The 18,130-nt window shown below is 41.1% G+C and overlaps 1 protein-coding gene across 3 annotated transcripts in view; it reads left to right on the forward strand.

The window, feature by feature from the left end:
* The first annotated feature begins 106 nt into the window (after positions 1 to 106).
* Positions 107 to 18,130, forward strand: part of LOC139534627 (echinoderm microtubule-associated protein-like 3) — a 36,208-nt gene continuing 18,184 nt past the window's right edge. For all 3 annotated transcript variants that reach the window (XM_071333913.1, XM_071333914.1, XM_071333915.1), the window contains exon 1: positions 107 to 265. In XM_071333913.1, coding sequence (XP_071190014.1) covers positions 241 to 265 — 25 coding nt within the window. In that variant the 5' untranslated portion in view covers positions 107 to 240. The remainder of the gene's footprint in view (positions 266 to 18,130) is intronic.

Consider the following 18,130-nt stretch of genomic DNA (forward strand, 5'->3'; position numbering starts at 1 on the left):
TTTGTGTAAAGTATTTGAGTGCATTCTTTTTTTTGGGGGGGGGGGGGTTTCCACACAATCCTCTCTAGCAACTGCGCACGTTGCCATGCGTGTCTCCTCTCTTTTCTAAAGAAACAACTTCAGCGCGAGCTCCCGGGTGTGATTTCTGACACCCTCCGGGGTCGAGCAGCAGCATGGAAAATACACCCCAAAACAAACTCCACTCCTAGAAGACAGTAAATAACTTCTGGGCAATCAGTCATGGATGGTTCTACGAATAGCCTAGGTAAGTAAAGCATCTAAAATCGTATTTGTAGTTAACCGTTTTAAACTTTGAGTTGCTACTTTCTGTATCTCAACCACACAGTTACTTATGTGGGCGTATCAGTCTGCAAATTACAAAGCAGCATGTGTAGTTTGTGCGAAACATGCAATTGAAAAACTGAAAACACACCTTTGCAATTGTATAAAGGAGTAATAGCACTTTGATGATAACCTAGGGCCAATGATGTTATGTGCTTTCAGTTTGTAAGGATTTTGCTATGTTCTTGTTCACTGTTTTAAATCATGAAAATTCACTTTGTTGTATCCTCTAGGTAAGTGTGAAACAAAGTCATTTATATCCCCCATCTCTCTTGAGTTAGGGTGTGCATATGGAGTTCTGGTGAATGTACTGGCAGACGTGGGAACAGAATGTTATCTAGAATGTTCTCTCCCAATTGGGTAGGATGCTAGATTACTTTTTGCCAGGTTAGCTCCTTAGTTTGTGGTCTCTTGACTGTTTCTATGGCAAGGCAACCCCATTAGCTACACCAATAAAGAGAACAGGTATGCATTCAAATTGATTGATTTTAATTTGAATAGTGATGTATCACTATAAGCTCCTTGATCACGCTAAAACAACAGTCATATTCAAAGTTCCAGGGCGACAGTCCTATATGGAAGTTAGTTCAGTGCATTGATGAACAGGCTAGACACAATTTAATCTGTCCAGAGTTATGGATGCATTTAAAGCCCTGTCAGAGTTCTACAGTCACGGTAGTTGTTGGACCACCATCTGCACTTGAGAAACTTCAACGGTTCCTAGATCAAGCAAGAGAGAGGAACTATAACTATAAACCGCATATTGACATGATGGGTGTTCAAGATTTTTAGTAGCCCTTACCATATGATGCATGAACTAATTTGGGGGTACCTACCCACCTCTAACCCAAACATCTTTGGGCATGGTTTTAAATGTAAATAAACAGATATTCAGTATTAATTGTGTTTCCCTCCATTTTGCAGTAGCATTGGTTATGTTGCTACCGCCTTGGCAATGCAACTTTTAATGGGTTCTATAAAGGAGTAGAATGGGAGCCATTGTGGCGTATCTGTCTCAGTCCCACTTTAGGTGCTGCTGTTTTGTTTACCGTCTTGTAAACGGGGCACACAGGGGTACAGTCAATAATTGAGAGCATCAAAACCGTGATGTGTCATAGTATTTGGTATTTTATTAGGATCCCCATTAGCTGTTTCGAAAGGAGTAGCTACTTTTCCTGGGGTCCACATAAAACATGTAACATGACATAATACAGAACATTAATAGACAAAAACAGATCAAGTACAGAACTACGTAAATGTAAAAATGGCACACACAGCCTACATATCAATACATACACACAATATCTAGGTCAAATAAGGGAGAAGCGTTGTGTCCCGTGAGGGGTTGATATATCTGTTTTTTGAAACCAGGTTTGCTGTTCATTTGAGCAATATGAGATGGAAGGGAGTTCCATGCAATAATGGCTCTATAATACTGAAAGCTTTCTTGAATTTGGAGACTGTGAAAAGACCCCTTTGGCATGTCTGGTGGGGTAAGTGTGTGTGTCAGAGCCGTGTGTAAGTTGACTGCAAACAATTTGGAATTTTCAATACATTAATGTTTCTTATAAAAAGAAGTGATGCAGTCGGTCTCTCCTTAACTCTTAGCCAAGAGAGACTGGCATGCATCGTATTGATATTAGCCCTCTGACTACAATGAAGTGCAAGACGTGCCGCTCTGTTCTAGCTATAGCTTAACTAGGTCTTTCTTTGCAGCACTTGACCACATGACTGGACAATGATCAAGATAAGATAAAACTAGAGCCTGCAGGACTTGCTTTTTTGTGTGTGATGTCAAAAAAGCAGAACATCTCTTTTATTATGGAAAGACCTCTCCCCATTTTTACAACCATTGAATCTATGTTTTGGTCCATGACAGTTTACAATCTAAGGTAACAGCAAATCATTTAGTCTCCTCAACTTGTTCAACAGTCGCACCATTCATTACCAGATCCAGCTGAGGTCTAGAGCTTAGGAAATGATTTGTACCAAATACAATGCTCTTAGTTTTAGAGACGTTCAGGACCAGTTTATTAATGGCCACCCATTCCAAAACAGACTGCATCTATTTGTTTAGGGTTTCAGTGACTTCATTAGCTGTGGTTGTTGACACAAATATGGCTGAATCATTAGCATACATGGACACAAAGGCTTTGTTTAATGCCAGTGGCAGGTCATTGGTGAAAAGAGTAGAGGGCCTAGAGAGCTGCCCTGCGGTACACCACACCCTACATGTTTGAAATTATAGAGACTTCCATGAAAGAAAACCCTCTGTGTTATATTAGATAGACAGCTCTGGATCCAGGTTGAAAAGCATATGTTTTCTCAACAACAGGTTATGGTCAATAATATCCAAGGCTGCACTGAAATCTAACAGTAGAGCTCCCACAATCTTCTATTATCAATTTCTTTCAACAGTCATTTGTGTCAGTGCAGTATATGTTGAGTAAATTGCAACTGACTGATCTACAAATAATATTGAGTAGTTAGTTAGTTATGATTTTTAGATCAATCAGTCTCAACTCGCCTTTAAAGTCGGCTGCAATATCTAACGGGCCCGATATCACATGGAGAGGCAGACGCCCGGTTAGCAACTGTGGGTAATGCCTGTCTGTCAGTATGTTTTAGAGGTCGACCGATTATTCGCATGGCCGATTAATTACGGCCGATTTCAAGTTTTCATAACAATCAGTAATCGGCATTTTTGGACGCCGATTATGGTTGCAATCCACGAGGAGACTGCGTGGCAGGCTGACCACCTGCTATGCGAGTGCAGCAAGGAGCCAAGGTAAGTTGCTAGCTAGCATTAAACTTACCTTATAAAAACAATCAATCTTACCATAATCACTAGTTAACTACACATGGTTGATGATATTACTAGTTTAACTAGCTTGTCCTGCATTGCATATAATCAATGTGGTGCCTGTTAATTTATCATCAAATCACAGCCTACTTCACCAAACGGGTGATGATTTAACAAAAGCGCATTTGCGAAAAAGCACAATCGTTGCAACAATGAACCTAACCATAAACATCAATGCCTTTCTTAAAATCAATACACAAGTATATATTTTTAAACCTGCATATTTAGTTAAGAAATTCATGTTAGCAGGCAATATTAACCAGGGAAATTGTGTCACTTCTCTTGCGTTCTGTGCACGCAGAGTCAGGGTATATGCAGCAGTTTGGGCCGCCTGGCTTGTTGCGAACTGTGTGAAGACCATTTCTTCCTAACAAAGACCGTAATTAATTTGCCAGAATTTTACATAATTATGACATAACATTGAAGGTTGTGCAATGTAACAGCAATATTTAGACTTAGGGTTGCCACCAGTTCGATAAAATACATAACGTTTCTGTGTTTCACTGAAAGAATAAACATTTAGTTTTCGAAATGATAGTTTCCGGATTTGACCATATTACTGACCTAAGGCTCGTATTTCTGTGTTTATTATATTATGAGTCTATGATTTGATATTTGATAGAGCAGTCTGACTGAGCGGTGGTAAGCAGCAGCAGGCTCGTAAGCATTCATTCAAACAGCACTTTCTTGTGTTTGCCAGCAGCTCTTCACAATGCTTGAAGCACAGCGATGTTTATGACTTCAAGCCTATCAACTCCCGAGATCAGGCTGGCAATACTAAAGTGTCTATAAGAACATCCAATAGTCAAAGGTCTATGAAATACAAATGGTATAGAGAGAAATAGTCCTATAATAACTACAACCTAAAACTTCTTAACTGGGAATATTGAAGACTCATGTTAAAAGGAACCACCAGCTTTCATATATTCTCATGTTCTGAGCAAGGAACTTAAACGTTAGCTTTTTTACATGGCACATATTGCACTTTTACTTCCTTCTCAAACACTGTTTTTGCATTATTTAAACCAAATTAAAGATGTTTCATTATTTATTTGAGACTAAATAGATTTTATTTATGTATTATATTAAGTTAAAATAAAAGTGCTCATTCAGTATTGTTGTAATTGTCATTATTACATCATACATATATATATATATATATATATAAAAATCGGCCGATTTAATTGGTATAGGCTTTTTTTGGTTGAGCTTCAATATTTGCGACCAACATTTAATCTTCAGCTAGTATCAAATACAGAGTATTCTACGGCAGGCTTTGGTGTGTCAAGGATTGATGTAGGTTGAGCAGCCGACGAAAGTCCACACATTTCCATCAGACAATGCTACTCTGAAATTTCTCCTAGGATAATAAGATATGATCATAGAGCAGCGTTTTCTATTAAACTTTAGACAGGGAGTAATAGCAGCAGACAGTATTCATTTCCCTGCATATATTCTCGCAGGTGTGGCTGAGTCTCTCAGTGTGTTCTGCTGTAATGTAGCTATATCTCTCTGTTTCGGTTCAGTGTGCAAAGTTAGATGGAAGACTGTATCGCCCACAGCTCGTGCAGAGGTGTAAAGTAAGGCACAGGATGTATTGTGGTGGCATCATGCTCGTGATGATATGGGTCCCGGGGACAAGTGACGGGGACAGACGCTCTCTGTAGGTGGTGAATGCCACCCGTCACGGTGCATCACTGGAAAGGAGTTGACAAAGGGTGGGTGAAATGTGGGAAGAGGCTGTGTGTGGACGTGTTTAATTCTTCTTGTGGGGACCAGAAGTCCCAAATGGGGAAATGTTGTTAGTCCCAACTAGGTCAAATGCTATTTCTAGGGGGTTTGGGGTTATGGTTGGGAGCTAGGGTTCAGGTTAGGTGTTTGGGTTAGGGAAAATAGGATTTTGAATGGGACTGAATTGTGTGTCCCCTCAAGGTTAGCTGTACAAGACTGTGTGTGTGTATGTGTGTGCTGTCAATCCTTACTCTTGAGAGTCTAGGATGGAAAATAACCGTCACGTCTCGATTTTAAGACTGTTTCAACCACAATGAAGTAACAGTGATAAATCAGTCGAACAATCTGTTGAGGTTAGATTGCAAGTAAGGACTTTGGATACATCAAGATAAGAAAATCCCAAACTATTAAGATTAGAAAAAACATCTATAAAACAAAAAGATAGAAACGAAAACGTCCTTATAGCCATAAAACCACTATGTTGACACCAATTCAAACCTCGATTAAAAAGTACTTTTTCCTTTTAATTTAACTACAGTTCTTCAAAAAGTCAGCCTGGGCAAAATATTTATTTGAAATGTTTAACCTTTATTTATCTAGGTGAGTCAATTTCTTTACAATGACAGCCTGGCCAGTGACAACTGAGAAGTGCTGTGCAATAAATAAAATACATAAAAAAATTACAAAAAAACATTAAATCACAGGACAAGACAGACATCACAACACAGAAGCACATGGACATATGACAAACAAGTCAATCCAGAACAGTTACAGCACGAGGAGAACAGATATCATAAAACAACATCTAGATGATGTTGCTCTAATTTGACTCTTTTCTGTGCTGAGTGGCCTGGGCCATCTGAGGTGTTGTGGGCGGTAAAGGGCTCTACACCAGGGATCATCAACTAGATTCAGACGCAGGCCTATTTTTATATATATTTTCTTTTCTTGAGCGGATGGTCGGTGGGGCGGAACATACAGTTCATTCAGAAAGTATTCAGACACCTTGACTCTTACCACATTTAAAAAAAAATATTTAACCTTTATTTAACTAGTCAAGACAGTTAAGAACAAATTCTTATTTACAATGACGGCCTACTGGTGAACAGTGGGTTAACTGCCTTGTTCAGGGGCAGAACGACAGACTTTTACCTTGTCAGCTCGGAGATTTGATCCAGCAACCTTTCGGTGTGCTGGCACGACGCTCTAACCACTAAGCTGCCGCCACATTTTTTAAGTTACAGCCTTATTCTAAAATGGATTAAATAAAACAAAATCCTCATCAATCTACACACAACACCCCATAATGTCAAAGTGAAAACAGGTTTTTAGAAATCTTTGCACATTTATAAAACATTAAAAACAGAAACCTTATTTTCTAAAGTATTCAGACCGTTTGCTATGAGACTCAATTGAACTCAGGTGCATCCTGTTTCCATTGATCATTCAATTGATTGGACATGATTTGGAAAGGCGCACACATCAGTCTATATATAAGGTCCCACAGTTGACAGTGCATGTCAGAGCAAAAACCAAGCCATGTGGTCGAAGGAATTGACCATAGAGCTCCGAGACAGGATTGTGTCGAGGCACAGATTTGAGGAAGGGTACCAAGACATTTCTGCAGCATTGAAAGTCCCCAAGAACTCAGTGGCCTCCATCATTCTTAAATTTAACAAGTTTGGAACCACCAAGACTCTTCCTAGAGCTGGGCGCCCGGCCAAACTGAGCAATCGGGGGAGAAGGGTCTTGGTCAGGGAGGTGACCAAGAACCTGATGGTCACTCTGACAGAGCTCCAGAGTTCCTCTGTGGAGATGGGAGAACCTGCCAGAAGGACAACCCTCTCTGCAGCATTTCACCAATCAGGCCTTTATGGTAGAGTGGCCAGACGGAAGCTACTCCTCAATAAAAGGCACATGACAGCCCGCTTGGAGTTTGCCAAAAGGCAACTAAAGGACTCTCAGACAATGATAAACAAGATTCTCTGGTCTGATGAAACCAAGATTGAACTCTTTGGTCTGAATGCCAAGCGTCACGTCTGGAGGAAACCTGGCACCATCCCTACAGTGAAGCATGGTGGTGGCAGCATCATGCTGTGGGGATGTTTTTCAGCGGCAGGGGCTGGGAGACTATTCAGGATCGAGGGGAAGATGAACGGAGTAAAGTACAGAGAGATCCTTGATGAAAACCTGCTCCAGAGCGATTAGGACCTCAGACTGAGGCGAAGGTTCACCCTACAACCGGACAACGACCCTAAGCACACAGCCAAGACAATGCAGGAGTGGCTTCGGGACAAGTCTCTGAATGTTCTTGAGTGGCCCAGCCAGAGCCCGGACTTGAAACTGATCTAACATCTCTGGAGAGACCTGAAAATAGCTGTGCATCGACGCTCCACATCCAACCTGACAGAGCTTACTTATGTAAATGTGATATTTCATTATTATTTTTTTATACATTTGCAAAAATATCCCCAAACTGTTTTTGCTTTTTCATTATGGGGTATTGTGTGTAGATTGATGAGAAACAAATCTATTTTAGAATAAGGCTGTAACGAAGCAAAATGTGGAAAAGTCAAGGGGTCTGAATACTTTCCGAATGCACTGTAATTACAAATAATTTGTGGACTGCAAACTGACTGCGAGAAGCCCAAATATGTATAATGTTTGACTAAAACATAATCATTTCAAACCTTGCTTACATTTGTATACGATCATGATTTCTGAAATCAAAATCACTTGGGGCTGATTTCCTGATGTGTTTACAGTGTGTTATATTATGTCCATTATGCTCAGAGAACTTGGGGCTCCAAATATAACCATCCGCGGCGTAAAGCGTAATTGTGTTTTCTTTTCCTACCAGTATCGTTGTTTATCAGTTATCATCAGTGTGATGGTTCTGATATTCCTTGGTGATATGGCGTCCAACTCTATACAAACAGTGGCTTAAACTGATCCCTGGAATAACAATTTGTTGAGGCGTTGTTTGAGTTGGAGTCACTTTCATAAAGTCACCATAAATAATGAATGGAGAATGTAGTTGTGTATTTTACTACTGTTAGCCAGGTACTGCTTCGTCAAGAAACTATTTCCAGCTTTAGTTGATTTTAAAATGGATTGAGGGAGAGAGTGGATGTGTGTATGATGAGAGAAAGAGAAAGGAACAGAAAGCCAGAGAGAAAGAGATAAAAAGAGAAAGACGTGAAGAACAGAGCGGCTCCAACATTCAATCAGACCAGAGACCACACTCCACTCCAGCTCTCCAGATTGCTTCCAGCCCCATCCATTTCAGTCGTTGTGCATGTGTATGTTCCTCTCCAGCTTCCTTTGGGACTCACCCGCGGGCCTTGGCTTGTCATGAGAAAAAAAGTTGTAACGACAAAAAAAATAGAAGCTTGGAAATTTGTGACAAGGCAGCTGGGTGCGTGTGTGTGTGTCCATGTGTGTGTGTGTCCATGTGTGTGTGTGAGCAAACAACCCTCTCCAGTGTTCTCTAACAATGTGCAGCATTATTGCGCTAGACGCCGGTCTGGGCAATTCCAGTCCTCGGGGGCCTGATTGGTGTCATACTTTTCTCCCATCCCTAGCAAACGCAGCTGATTTTAACTAATTGCATTCTAAACTGAAGATCATGATTAGTTGACTATTGGAGTCAGGTGTGTTAGCTGGGACTGGGGCAAAAGTGTGACACCAATCAGGCCCCTGAGGACTGTAGTTGCCCAGGCCTGCTCTAGAGGAAACATAAACCCCTCTTCCTTTTCACTTCCTGAGGACATTCTATTCCCATCTGTTGCTCCTGTTCACAACCATAAATACCATACCTCCCCTAAAAACAGACCAAGAACACAAACCACTAATTACTTCCCGATGTGTTCAGGAGTGCTATTGGCTACGTTCTTGAACGTCCCCCTGAAAGATGGGTTGTGCCTAAGACTGCAACAGTTCTTGATCTTACTCCTCATCACAAATTAATGAAGAATGATAAGGTATCTTACAGTAACCAATCTCTCCTTTGAGAGTGCAGACCTGCAGTACCTGCTGCAACAATGCAATGTACAGTAGTCCTGCAAGTTCCCAACTGTGCCTTTTGTACCTGCAAGTGGCCAGCAGTGTACCTTTTTATAATGGCTAAGGTCTCACCCAGTTTTGTAAAATGTGTTCCCTTTACGTACCACACTGCTTTTGTAGGTACACATATTGAAATGGAACTCTTTATTAAAAGTTGTATTAGTGGTAGAAGTTTGAATGGTTAGCATTAGCAACAGCAACGGTAATAATACCAGGCAAACCTTAAATACACTGAACAAAAATATAAATGCAACATGTAATGTTGGTCCAATGTTTCATGAGCTGAAATGAAAAATCCCAGAAATGTTAGACTACGTGTAACCATGCCAGCCCAGGACCTCCACATCTGGCTTCATCACCTGTAACTCAGTAAAATCTTCGAAATTGTTGCATTTGATATTTTTGTTCAGTGTATATTACATTGTCATTTATGCGATGGCTCAAGATTCTGTCCACATTCTTGGCTTCATCTTTCAAGACCCCTTGGGATTTGATCTCTGACTCATAGCCACGTTTGCTCAGATCTGTGAGTTTTGGCATTTAATGCTAGTCTTGCTCCATTCGCCACAGATAATAGCAGTAATACTGTATTAATAACTTAATTTCTGTGTTTATTTAAATATGATAACTATACTGACTAAAGACCCATTATTCAGAGGTGCAGGCCCACACAATCTGAGATAAATCAAGACAACCTCTACATTATACACATTGTCATATGATTTTTTTCCTGTGTAAAGTTTGCGTGAGTCATTTTGTGTATGACGTTAAAGCCTCTTTCCTGCAAAAACACTCTGGGTTTGGATTGTGGGAGTGTTGGTGCTTTTAGTGCTTTTGTTTAGTTGTGTGTGTGCGCGAGCAAAAACGAGGCAGAGAAAGTGATAGAACGATTGCATGGAAGAGTCTGTCTGAATTGGAAGGTGAATAAAATAGATCATGTTTCAGTGATCATTAACAGTACACATAGTCCATTGTAATCTCTTCTTTCTCTCAGCTGTTTCTCATTTCTAACTGTTAAAAGTTTCGACCACAAGTCTTAACTTCATGCTTCGCAGTTGATCGAATCTTTTGCCAAAAACGATGGGAGTTGAAAGACTGAAAAGGAATCTCTTCCATGTTGCTGGCTTTTCATTTAGGTTTCAAGTCAGTGGATTGGAACAGAGGCTAATGTGTTACAACCCATTCCATAGAGATAGGCCTAAAATGTAAATACTTCTGTTCTATTTAAAGGTGCAGTATGCAGAAATAACTCCGCCATTTCTGTTTGTGACAAAACAAGCAGTCATTCTGTAGAGAATTATTATACCATCTAAACAGCTGTGAAATATATTTTCCATAACAAAAATATTGTATTTTCAGCTGTTTGAAGCGTGTGTGCAAAAACGAAAGTAAAAAAACACAGAAACGAAACTTAAGAATAGAAATAGCGCACATAGAAGATATCTACAGTTTCTTAGACTTGCTTTCAATGAGAATGACAGATCTATGACTCACATTTATACGTGAATTTGGTCGGGTCGCCCAAAAAGTTACATATTGCAGCATTAATTCTGTATCCCATACTGTGTTGTTTAGTATACACTCTGAGATTAGACCTCCTCGTTGGTTTAGGGGCCCTATTATCTGTAGGCCACAGAGCATCTACTCTTCACAGTGCTGGCGAATGTCAATATTCTTTAGTGCCCTAACTCAACCACTTGAGTCAGGTGTTTCCTGTCCTTGATTAGAGATTCTTGTTCTACTGCTACATTCTAAGCCCTCTTCAAACAAGTGTGTGAAGTCACGTGTTTCCCTATGTATGTCATCATGACCAAGTTCATTGAGTTCAACTACAGTTCGCCTCAGCGTGGAATTTAAACGGCAAGAATATTATGTATGTAGTATTATCAAAACCACGGTATAGTGCACACTACATTCTCTCATTTCATGTATTGTTCTCGAAAAGCCTTTCGTGAACAATACATGAACAATACATAAGGAAAAATGACACTTTAAACAGTTGGATAAGAATGAGGTGGCCAAGCGACCATGCAATCCATCACCAGCGGAGAAACAGTTCTCAAGCCTTTTGTGAACTAACACTCGCACTTGTCTTTTTTCCCTTTACTAGCACTGACTTCACTGATAGCAACTTTATTGATGAAAAATGTACTATGGTTGTGATATGTGGTTGTTCCACCTAGCTACCTTAAGAGGAATAAGTCGCGCTGGATAAGAGCGTCTGCTAAATGACTCAAATGTAATGTAAATGTATTCCTGTATCATCTTCCATAGCTGTTGTTGTTCTGTCTGTGTGGTGTGTTTCCAGTGAGAGGCTTGGTCTGGCCCTGTAGACAGCTGGTTCAGTCTCAGTCTGAACACAGACAGCAGAGAGAGTCTTCCTACCAGCAAGGCTCAATGACCCCATTGTGTATGGACTGGAGCTATGGTTCTGGTCGTCGTGTGGGTGGATGGGTGGGTGGGTTGGGTGGAGTGAAGCCATGGTTCTGGTTTCAGAGATTGCATACGAAAGTGTGCAGGAGTGTGTGGGTGTATTGATTTGAAGCCATCACTGGAATCTGAAAATATATATTTTTTTCTTGCAGGCTTCAAGGCGAGGGATATTTTCATGCTTTCAAGTCGTTAAGCGGAACTGTTTCTCCTCTAGTGATGGATTGCATGTTCGCTTGGCCACTGCATTCTTATCCAACTGTTTAAAGTGTCATTTTTCCTTACGAGCCAAACCAGGCAAAACAGTCAAGTGCTCTAGGAGTTTTTAGGAAACGCTTCACCCAGTGCTCACTAGTAAGTAGGTGAGAGGCTCTCGGTGAGAACCACTCCTCCTCTCAATGGAAATGAGCACACTTGGAGTAACAAATACTTACTATCAACAACAATGACCGTTAAATGATAGCTTAACTGCTACAGTGCATGGATTCAGTAGCAGCATAGGTTATACCAGCTGTGGTGCCAGTAGGCAAAGGGTTAGGGACAAAGTATAGAGAAAGTATCATGCTGTGAGTCACTTACATACAGGACACCTTGACTTGATTATGAGAATTCCCCGTTTTTGGGGATTTTCGCAAAATGTAATCCATAGAATGGCCCTTCTGGAGGAAAGTACAGTCATGGCCAAAAGTTTTAGGAATGACACAAATATTAATTTCCACAAAATTTGCTGCTTCAGTGTCTTTAAATATTTTTGGCAGATGTTACTATGGAATACTGAAGTATAATTACAAGCATTTCATACGTGTCAAAGGCTTTTATTGACAATTACATGAAGTTGATGCACAGAGTCAATATTTGCAGTGTTGACCCTTCTTTTACAAGACCTCTGCAATCCGCCCTGGCATGCTGTAAATTAACTTCTGGGCCACATCCTGACTGATGGCAGCTCATTCTTGCATAATCAATGCTTGGAGTTTGTCAGAATTTGTGGATTTTTGTTTGTCCACCCGCCTCTTGAGGATTGACCACAAGTTCTCAATGGGATTAAGGTCTGGGGAGTTTCCTGGCCATGGACCCAAAATACCGATGTTTTGTTCCCCGAGCCACTTAGTTATCACTTTTGCCTTATGGCAAGGTGCTCCATCATGCTGGAAAAGGCATTGTTCGTCACCAAACTGTTCCTGGATGGTTGGGAGAAGTTGCTCTCGGAGGATGCGTTGGTACTATTCTTTATTCATGGCTGTGTTCTTAGGCAAAATTGTGAGTGAGCCCACTCCCTTGGCTGAGAAGAAACCCCACACATGCATGGTCTCAGGATGCTTTACTGTTGGCATAACACAGGACTGATGGTAGTGCTCACCTTGTCTTCTCCGGACAAGCTTTTTTCCGGATGCCCCAAACAATCGGATAGGGGATTCATCAGAGAAAATGACTTTACCCCAGTCCTCAGCAGTCCAATCCCTGTACCTTTTGCAGAATATCAGTCTGTCCCTGATGTTTTTCATGGAGAGAAGTTGCTTCTTTGCTGCCCTTCTTGACTCCAGGCCATCCTCAAAGCCATCGCCTCACTGTGGGTGCAGATGCACTCACACCTGCCTGCTGCCATTCCTGAGCAAGCTCTACTGGTGGTGCCCCGATCCCGCAGCTGAATCAACTTTAGGAGAGGGTCCTGGCGCTTGCTGGACTTTCTTGGGCGCCCTGAAGCCTTCTTCACAGCAATTGAACCGCTCTCCTTGACGTTCTTGATGATCCGATTAAATGGTTGATTTAGGTGCAATCTTACTGGCTGCAATATCCTTGCCTGTGAAGCCCTTTTTGTGCAAAGCAATGATTGCGGCACGTGTTTCCTTTTTAGGTAACCATGGTTGACAGAGGAAGAACAATGATTCCAAGCACCGCCTTCCTTTTGAAGCTTCCAGTCTGTTATTCGAACTCAATCAGCATGACAGAGTGATCTCCAGCCTTGTCCACGTCAACACTCACACCTGTGTTAAGGAGAGAATCACTGACATGATGTCAGCTGGTCCTTTTGTGGCAGGGCTGAAATGCAGTGGAAATGTTTTTGGGGGATTCAGTTCATTTGCATGGCAAAGAGGGACTTTGCAATTAATTGCAATTCATCTGATCACTCTTCATAATATTCTGGAGTATATGCAAAATATCCATCATACAAACTGAGGCAGCAGACTTTGTGAAAATGTATATTTGTGTCATTCTCAACTTTTGGCCACGACTGTAGAGCAGTGCAGTAGTCTAATCTAGAAGTGACAAAAGCATCATTTTTGGACAGAAAGTTCCTGATTTTTGCAATGTTATGTAGATGGAAAAAAGCTGTCCTTGACACAGTCTTGATAAGTTCGTCAAAAGAGAGATCAGGGTCCAGAGTAACGCTGAGGTCCTTCACAGTTTTATTTGAGACGACTTTACAACCATCAAGATTAATTGTCAGATTCAACAGAAGATCTCTTTGTTTCTTGGGACCTAGAACTAGCATCTCTGTTTTGTCCGAGTTTAAAAGTAGAACGTTTGCTGCCATCCACTTCCTTATGTCTGAAACACAGGTTTCCAGGGAGGGCAGTTTTGGGGCTTCACCATGTTTCATCGAAATGTACAGCTGTGTGTCGTCCGCATAGCAGTGAAAGTTGACATTGTGTTTCTGAATGACATCCCCAAGAGGTAAAATATATAGTGAAAACAATTGTGGACCTAAAACAGAGTCTTGAGTAACACCGAAATGTACAGTTGATTTGTCAGAGGACAAACCATTTACAGAGACAAAGTGATATCTTTCTGACAGATAAGATCTAAACCAGGCCAGAACTTGTCCATGTTGACCAATTTGGGTTTCCAATCTCTCCAAAAGAATGTGGTGATCGATGGTATCAAAAGCAGCACTAAGGTTTAGGAGCACGAGGACAGGTGCAGAGCCTCGGTCTGATGCCATTAAAAGGTCATTTTCCACCTTCACAAGTGCAGTCTCAATGCTATGATGGGGTCTAAAACCAGACTGAAGCGTTTCGTAAATGTTGTTTGTCTTCAGGAAGGCAGTGAGTTGCTACGCAACAGCTTTTTCATTATTTTTTTTTAGAGGAATGGGCGCCAAGCACAGGAAGCAGCTCTTTCAGTAGTTTAGTTGGAATAGGGTCCAGTATGCAGTTTGAAGGTTTAGAGGCCATTACTATTTTCATCAATGTGTCAAGAGATATAGTATTAAAAAACTTTTGTGTCTCCCTTGATCCTAGGTCCTGGCAGTGTTGTTCAGACTCAGGAAAACTGAGCTTTGGAGAAATACACAGATTTAATTGAGGAGTCCGTAATTTGCTTTCTAATGATCATGATCTTTTCGTCAAAGAAGTTCATGAATTTATCACTGCTGAAGTGAAAGCCATCCTCTCTTGGGGAATGCTGCTTTTTAGTTAGCTTTGCAACTGTATCAAAAATACATTTTGGATTGTTCTTATTCTCCTCAATTAGGTTGGAAAAATTGGATGATCGAGCAGCAGTGAGAGCTCTTCGATACTGCACGGTTCTGTCTTTCCAAGCCAATCAGAAGACTTCCAGTTGGTGTAGCGCTATTTCCGTTCCAATTTTCTGGAAGCTTGCTTCAGGGCTCGGGTATTTTCTGTATACCAGGGTGATAGTTTCTTATGACAAATGTTTTTAGGGGTGCGACTGCATCTAGGTATTACGCAAGGTTAAATTGAGTTCCTCAGTTAGGTGGTTAGCTGATTTTTGTACTCTGACGTCCTTGGGTAGGTGGAGGGAGTCTGGAAGGGCATCTAGGAATCTTTGGGTTGTCTGAGAATTTATAGCACGGCTTCTGATGATCCTTGGTTGGGGTCTGAGCAGATTAGTTGTTGTGATTGCAAACGTAATGAAATGGTGGGCCGATAGTCCAGGATTATGAGGAAAAACATTAAGATCCACAACATTTATTCCACGGGACACTGCCACAGAGTATGACTGTGGCAGTGAGTAGGTCCGGAGACATGTTGGACAAAACCCGATGATGGCTCCGAAAACCTTTTTGAGTGGGTCTGTGGACTTTTCCATGTGAATATTAAAGTCACCAAAAATTTGAATATTATCTGCCATGACTACAAGATCCTATAAGAATTCATGGAGGAACGCTGTATACGGCCCAGGAGGCCTGTAAACAGTAGCTATAAAAAGTGATTGAGTAGGCTGCATAGATTTCATGACAAGAAGCTCAACAGAAAACAGTTGTTTTTGTGAATTTAAATGTGCTTTCGTAAATGTTAGCAACACCTCCACCTTTGCGGGATGTGCAGGGGATATGGTCACTAGTGTAACCAGGAGGAGAGGCCTCGTTTAACACAGTAAAATCATCAGGCTTAAGCCATGTTTCAGTTAGGCCAATCACATCAAGATAATGATCAGTGATTAGTTCATTGACTATAACTGCCTTGGAAGTGAGGGATCTAACATTAAGTAGCTCTATTTTGAGATGTGAGATATCACAATCTCTTTCAATAATGACAGGAATGAAGGAGGTCTTTATTCCAGTGAGATTGCTAAGGCGAACACTGCCATGTTTAGTGTTGCCCAACCTAGATCAAGGCACAGACAGTCTCAATGGGGATAGCTGAGCTGACTACACTGTGCTAGTGGCAGACTCCACTAAGCTGGCAGGCTGGCTAACAGCCTGCTGCCTGCACCCTATCTCATTGTGGAGCTAGGCGAATTTGAGCCCTGTCTATGTTCGCAGATAAGAAGAGAGCACCCCTTCAGCTAGGATGGAGTCCATCACTCTTCAGCAGGCCAGGCTTGGTCCTGTTTGTGGGTGAGTCCCAGAAAGTGTGCCAATTATCTACAAATTCTAAATTTTGGGAGGGGCAGAAAACAGTTTCATCTTTGCCTCGATCCTGACTAGTCTACCAGTCCCTGCTGCTGAAAAACTTTTCCACAGCATGATGCTCCCACCACCATGCTTCACCGTAGGGATGGTGCCCTGTTTCCTCCAGACGTGATGCTTGGCATTCAGGCCAAAGAGTTCAATCTTGGTTTCATCAGACCAGAAAATGTTGTTTCTCATGGTCTGAGAGTCTTTTGGTGCCTTTTGGCTAACTCCAAGCGTGCTGTCATGTGCCTTTTAGTGAGGAGTGACTTCCGTCTGGCCACTCTACCATTATGGCCAGGTTGGTGGAGTGCTGCAGAGATGATTGTCGATGATTGTCGAAATGGAAGTTTCTCCCATTTCCACAGAGGAACTCTGGAGCTTTGTCAGAGTGACCATCGGGTTCTTGGTCACCTCTCTGACCAAGGCCATTCTCCCCCGATTGCTCAGTTTGGCAGGGCAGCCAGCTCTAGGAAGAGCCTTGGTGGTTCCAAATTTCTTCTATTTAAGAATGATGGAGGCCACTGTGTTCTTGGGGTCATTCAATGTTGTAGAAATGTTTTGGTACCCTTCCCCAGATCTGTGCCTCGACATAATACTGTCTCGAAGCTCTACGGACAATTCCTTCAACCTCATGGCTTGCTTTTTGCTCTGACATGCACTGTCAACTGTGGGACCTTTATATAGACAGGTGTGTGCATTTCCAAATCATGTGCAATCAATTGAATTTACCACAGATGGACTCCAAGTTGTAGAAACATCTCAAGGATGATCAATGGAAACAGGATGCACCTCAGCTCAATTTAGAGTCTCATGGCAAAGGTTCTGAATACTTATGTAAATAAGGTATTTATGTTATATATTTTTAATAGATTAGATAAAATTTCCCAAAACCTGTTTTCGCTTTGTCATTATGGGGTATTGTGTGTAGATTGCTGAGGATTTGTATTTAATCCATTTTAGAATAAGGCTGTAACGTAACAAAATGTGGAAAAAGTCAAGGGGTCTAAATACTTTCCGAAGGCACTGTACATCACTGATTTCTATGTGCACAAACATACATAACCTTGTCCTTTCAACATATTTTTCTGCATGACATCTTATCGCATGATTTTGTTCCCAACAGCCAAATTGGTAGAAGAACACATCCCTTTGCAGCAGGTTACCAAAAAAATGGTCAATGGCACCACCCCAGGATTTGGTCGCACCACCCCAGGATTTGGTCGCACCAATTTTCTTCCGCAGCATCATGCAATATCATTCACCTTTTATAAAGTCATTCACAGTGCTTTCGACTGTGTAATAGACTACTGAGATGGTAGGCTATCCAAAAGATGTTGTTTCATCTAACATGCCCAAGCAGGAATGGACGGTTCAAGATATTTTGATGTGCAACCTAATCTATTGATTGTCATGAATTGTGAATTGACAATAAGGGGTTTTATATATATATATATATATATATATTTTTTTTCAATAGAGAATTTGTCTACATCTTTATGTGCACTAATATCATAGGCTAATTTATTTTGGGGCTTATTCACCACATGAGGAAGTGAAAACTCAAAGCACATTAGCTAGATCGCTAACGCTAAGTATAATACCCACTTCTAGTAGTCATGTATTAATCTAACAGTAAATGTAATGTCCTAAAAATAAACTATTTTACAACCAAGAAATTTGATATGGCTTTAAATAGAAGCGCGAGGAATTCATTATCACTAGAACAATCTATTTAGACCTGATCAGAAAGCTTCTTTCCTTGCAGGTTCTTAATCAATCAGACAATTTACATTTTCCCTGGCCCAGACAGATTTGACATATTTATACTGTGGCGTTGT

The sequence above is a fragment of the Salvelinus alpinus genome, chromosome 11 (genome assembly GCF_045679555.1).
Source record: "Salvelinus alpinus chromosome 11, SLU_Salpinus.1, whole genome shotgun sequence".
Taxonomy (NCBI): domain Eukaryota; kingdom Metazoa; phylum Chordata; class Actinopteri; order Salmoniformes; family Salmonidae; genus Salvelinus; species Salvelinus alpinus.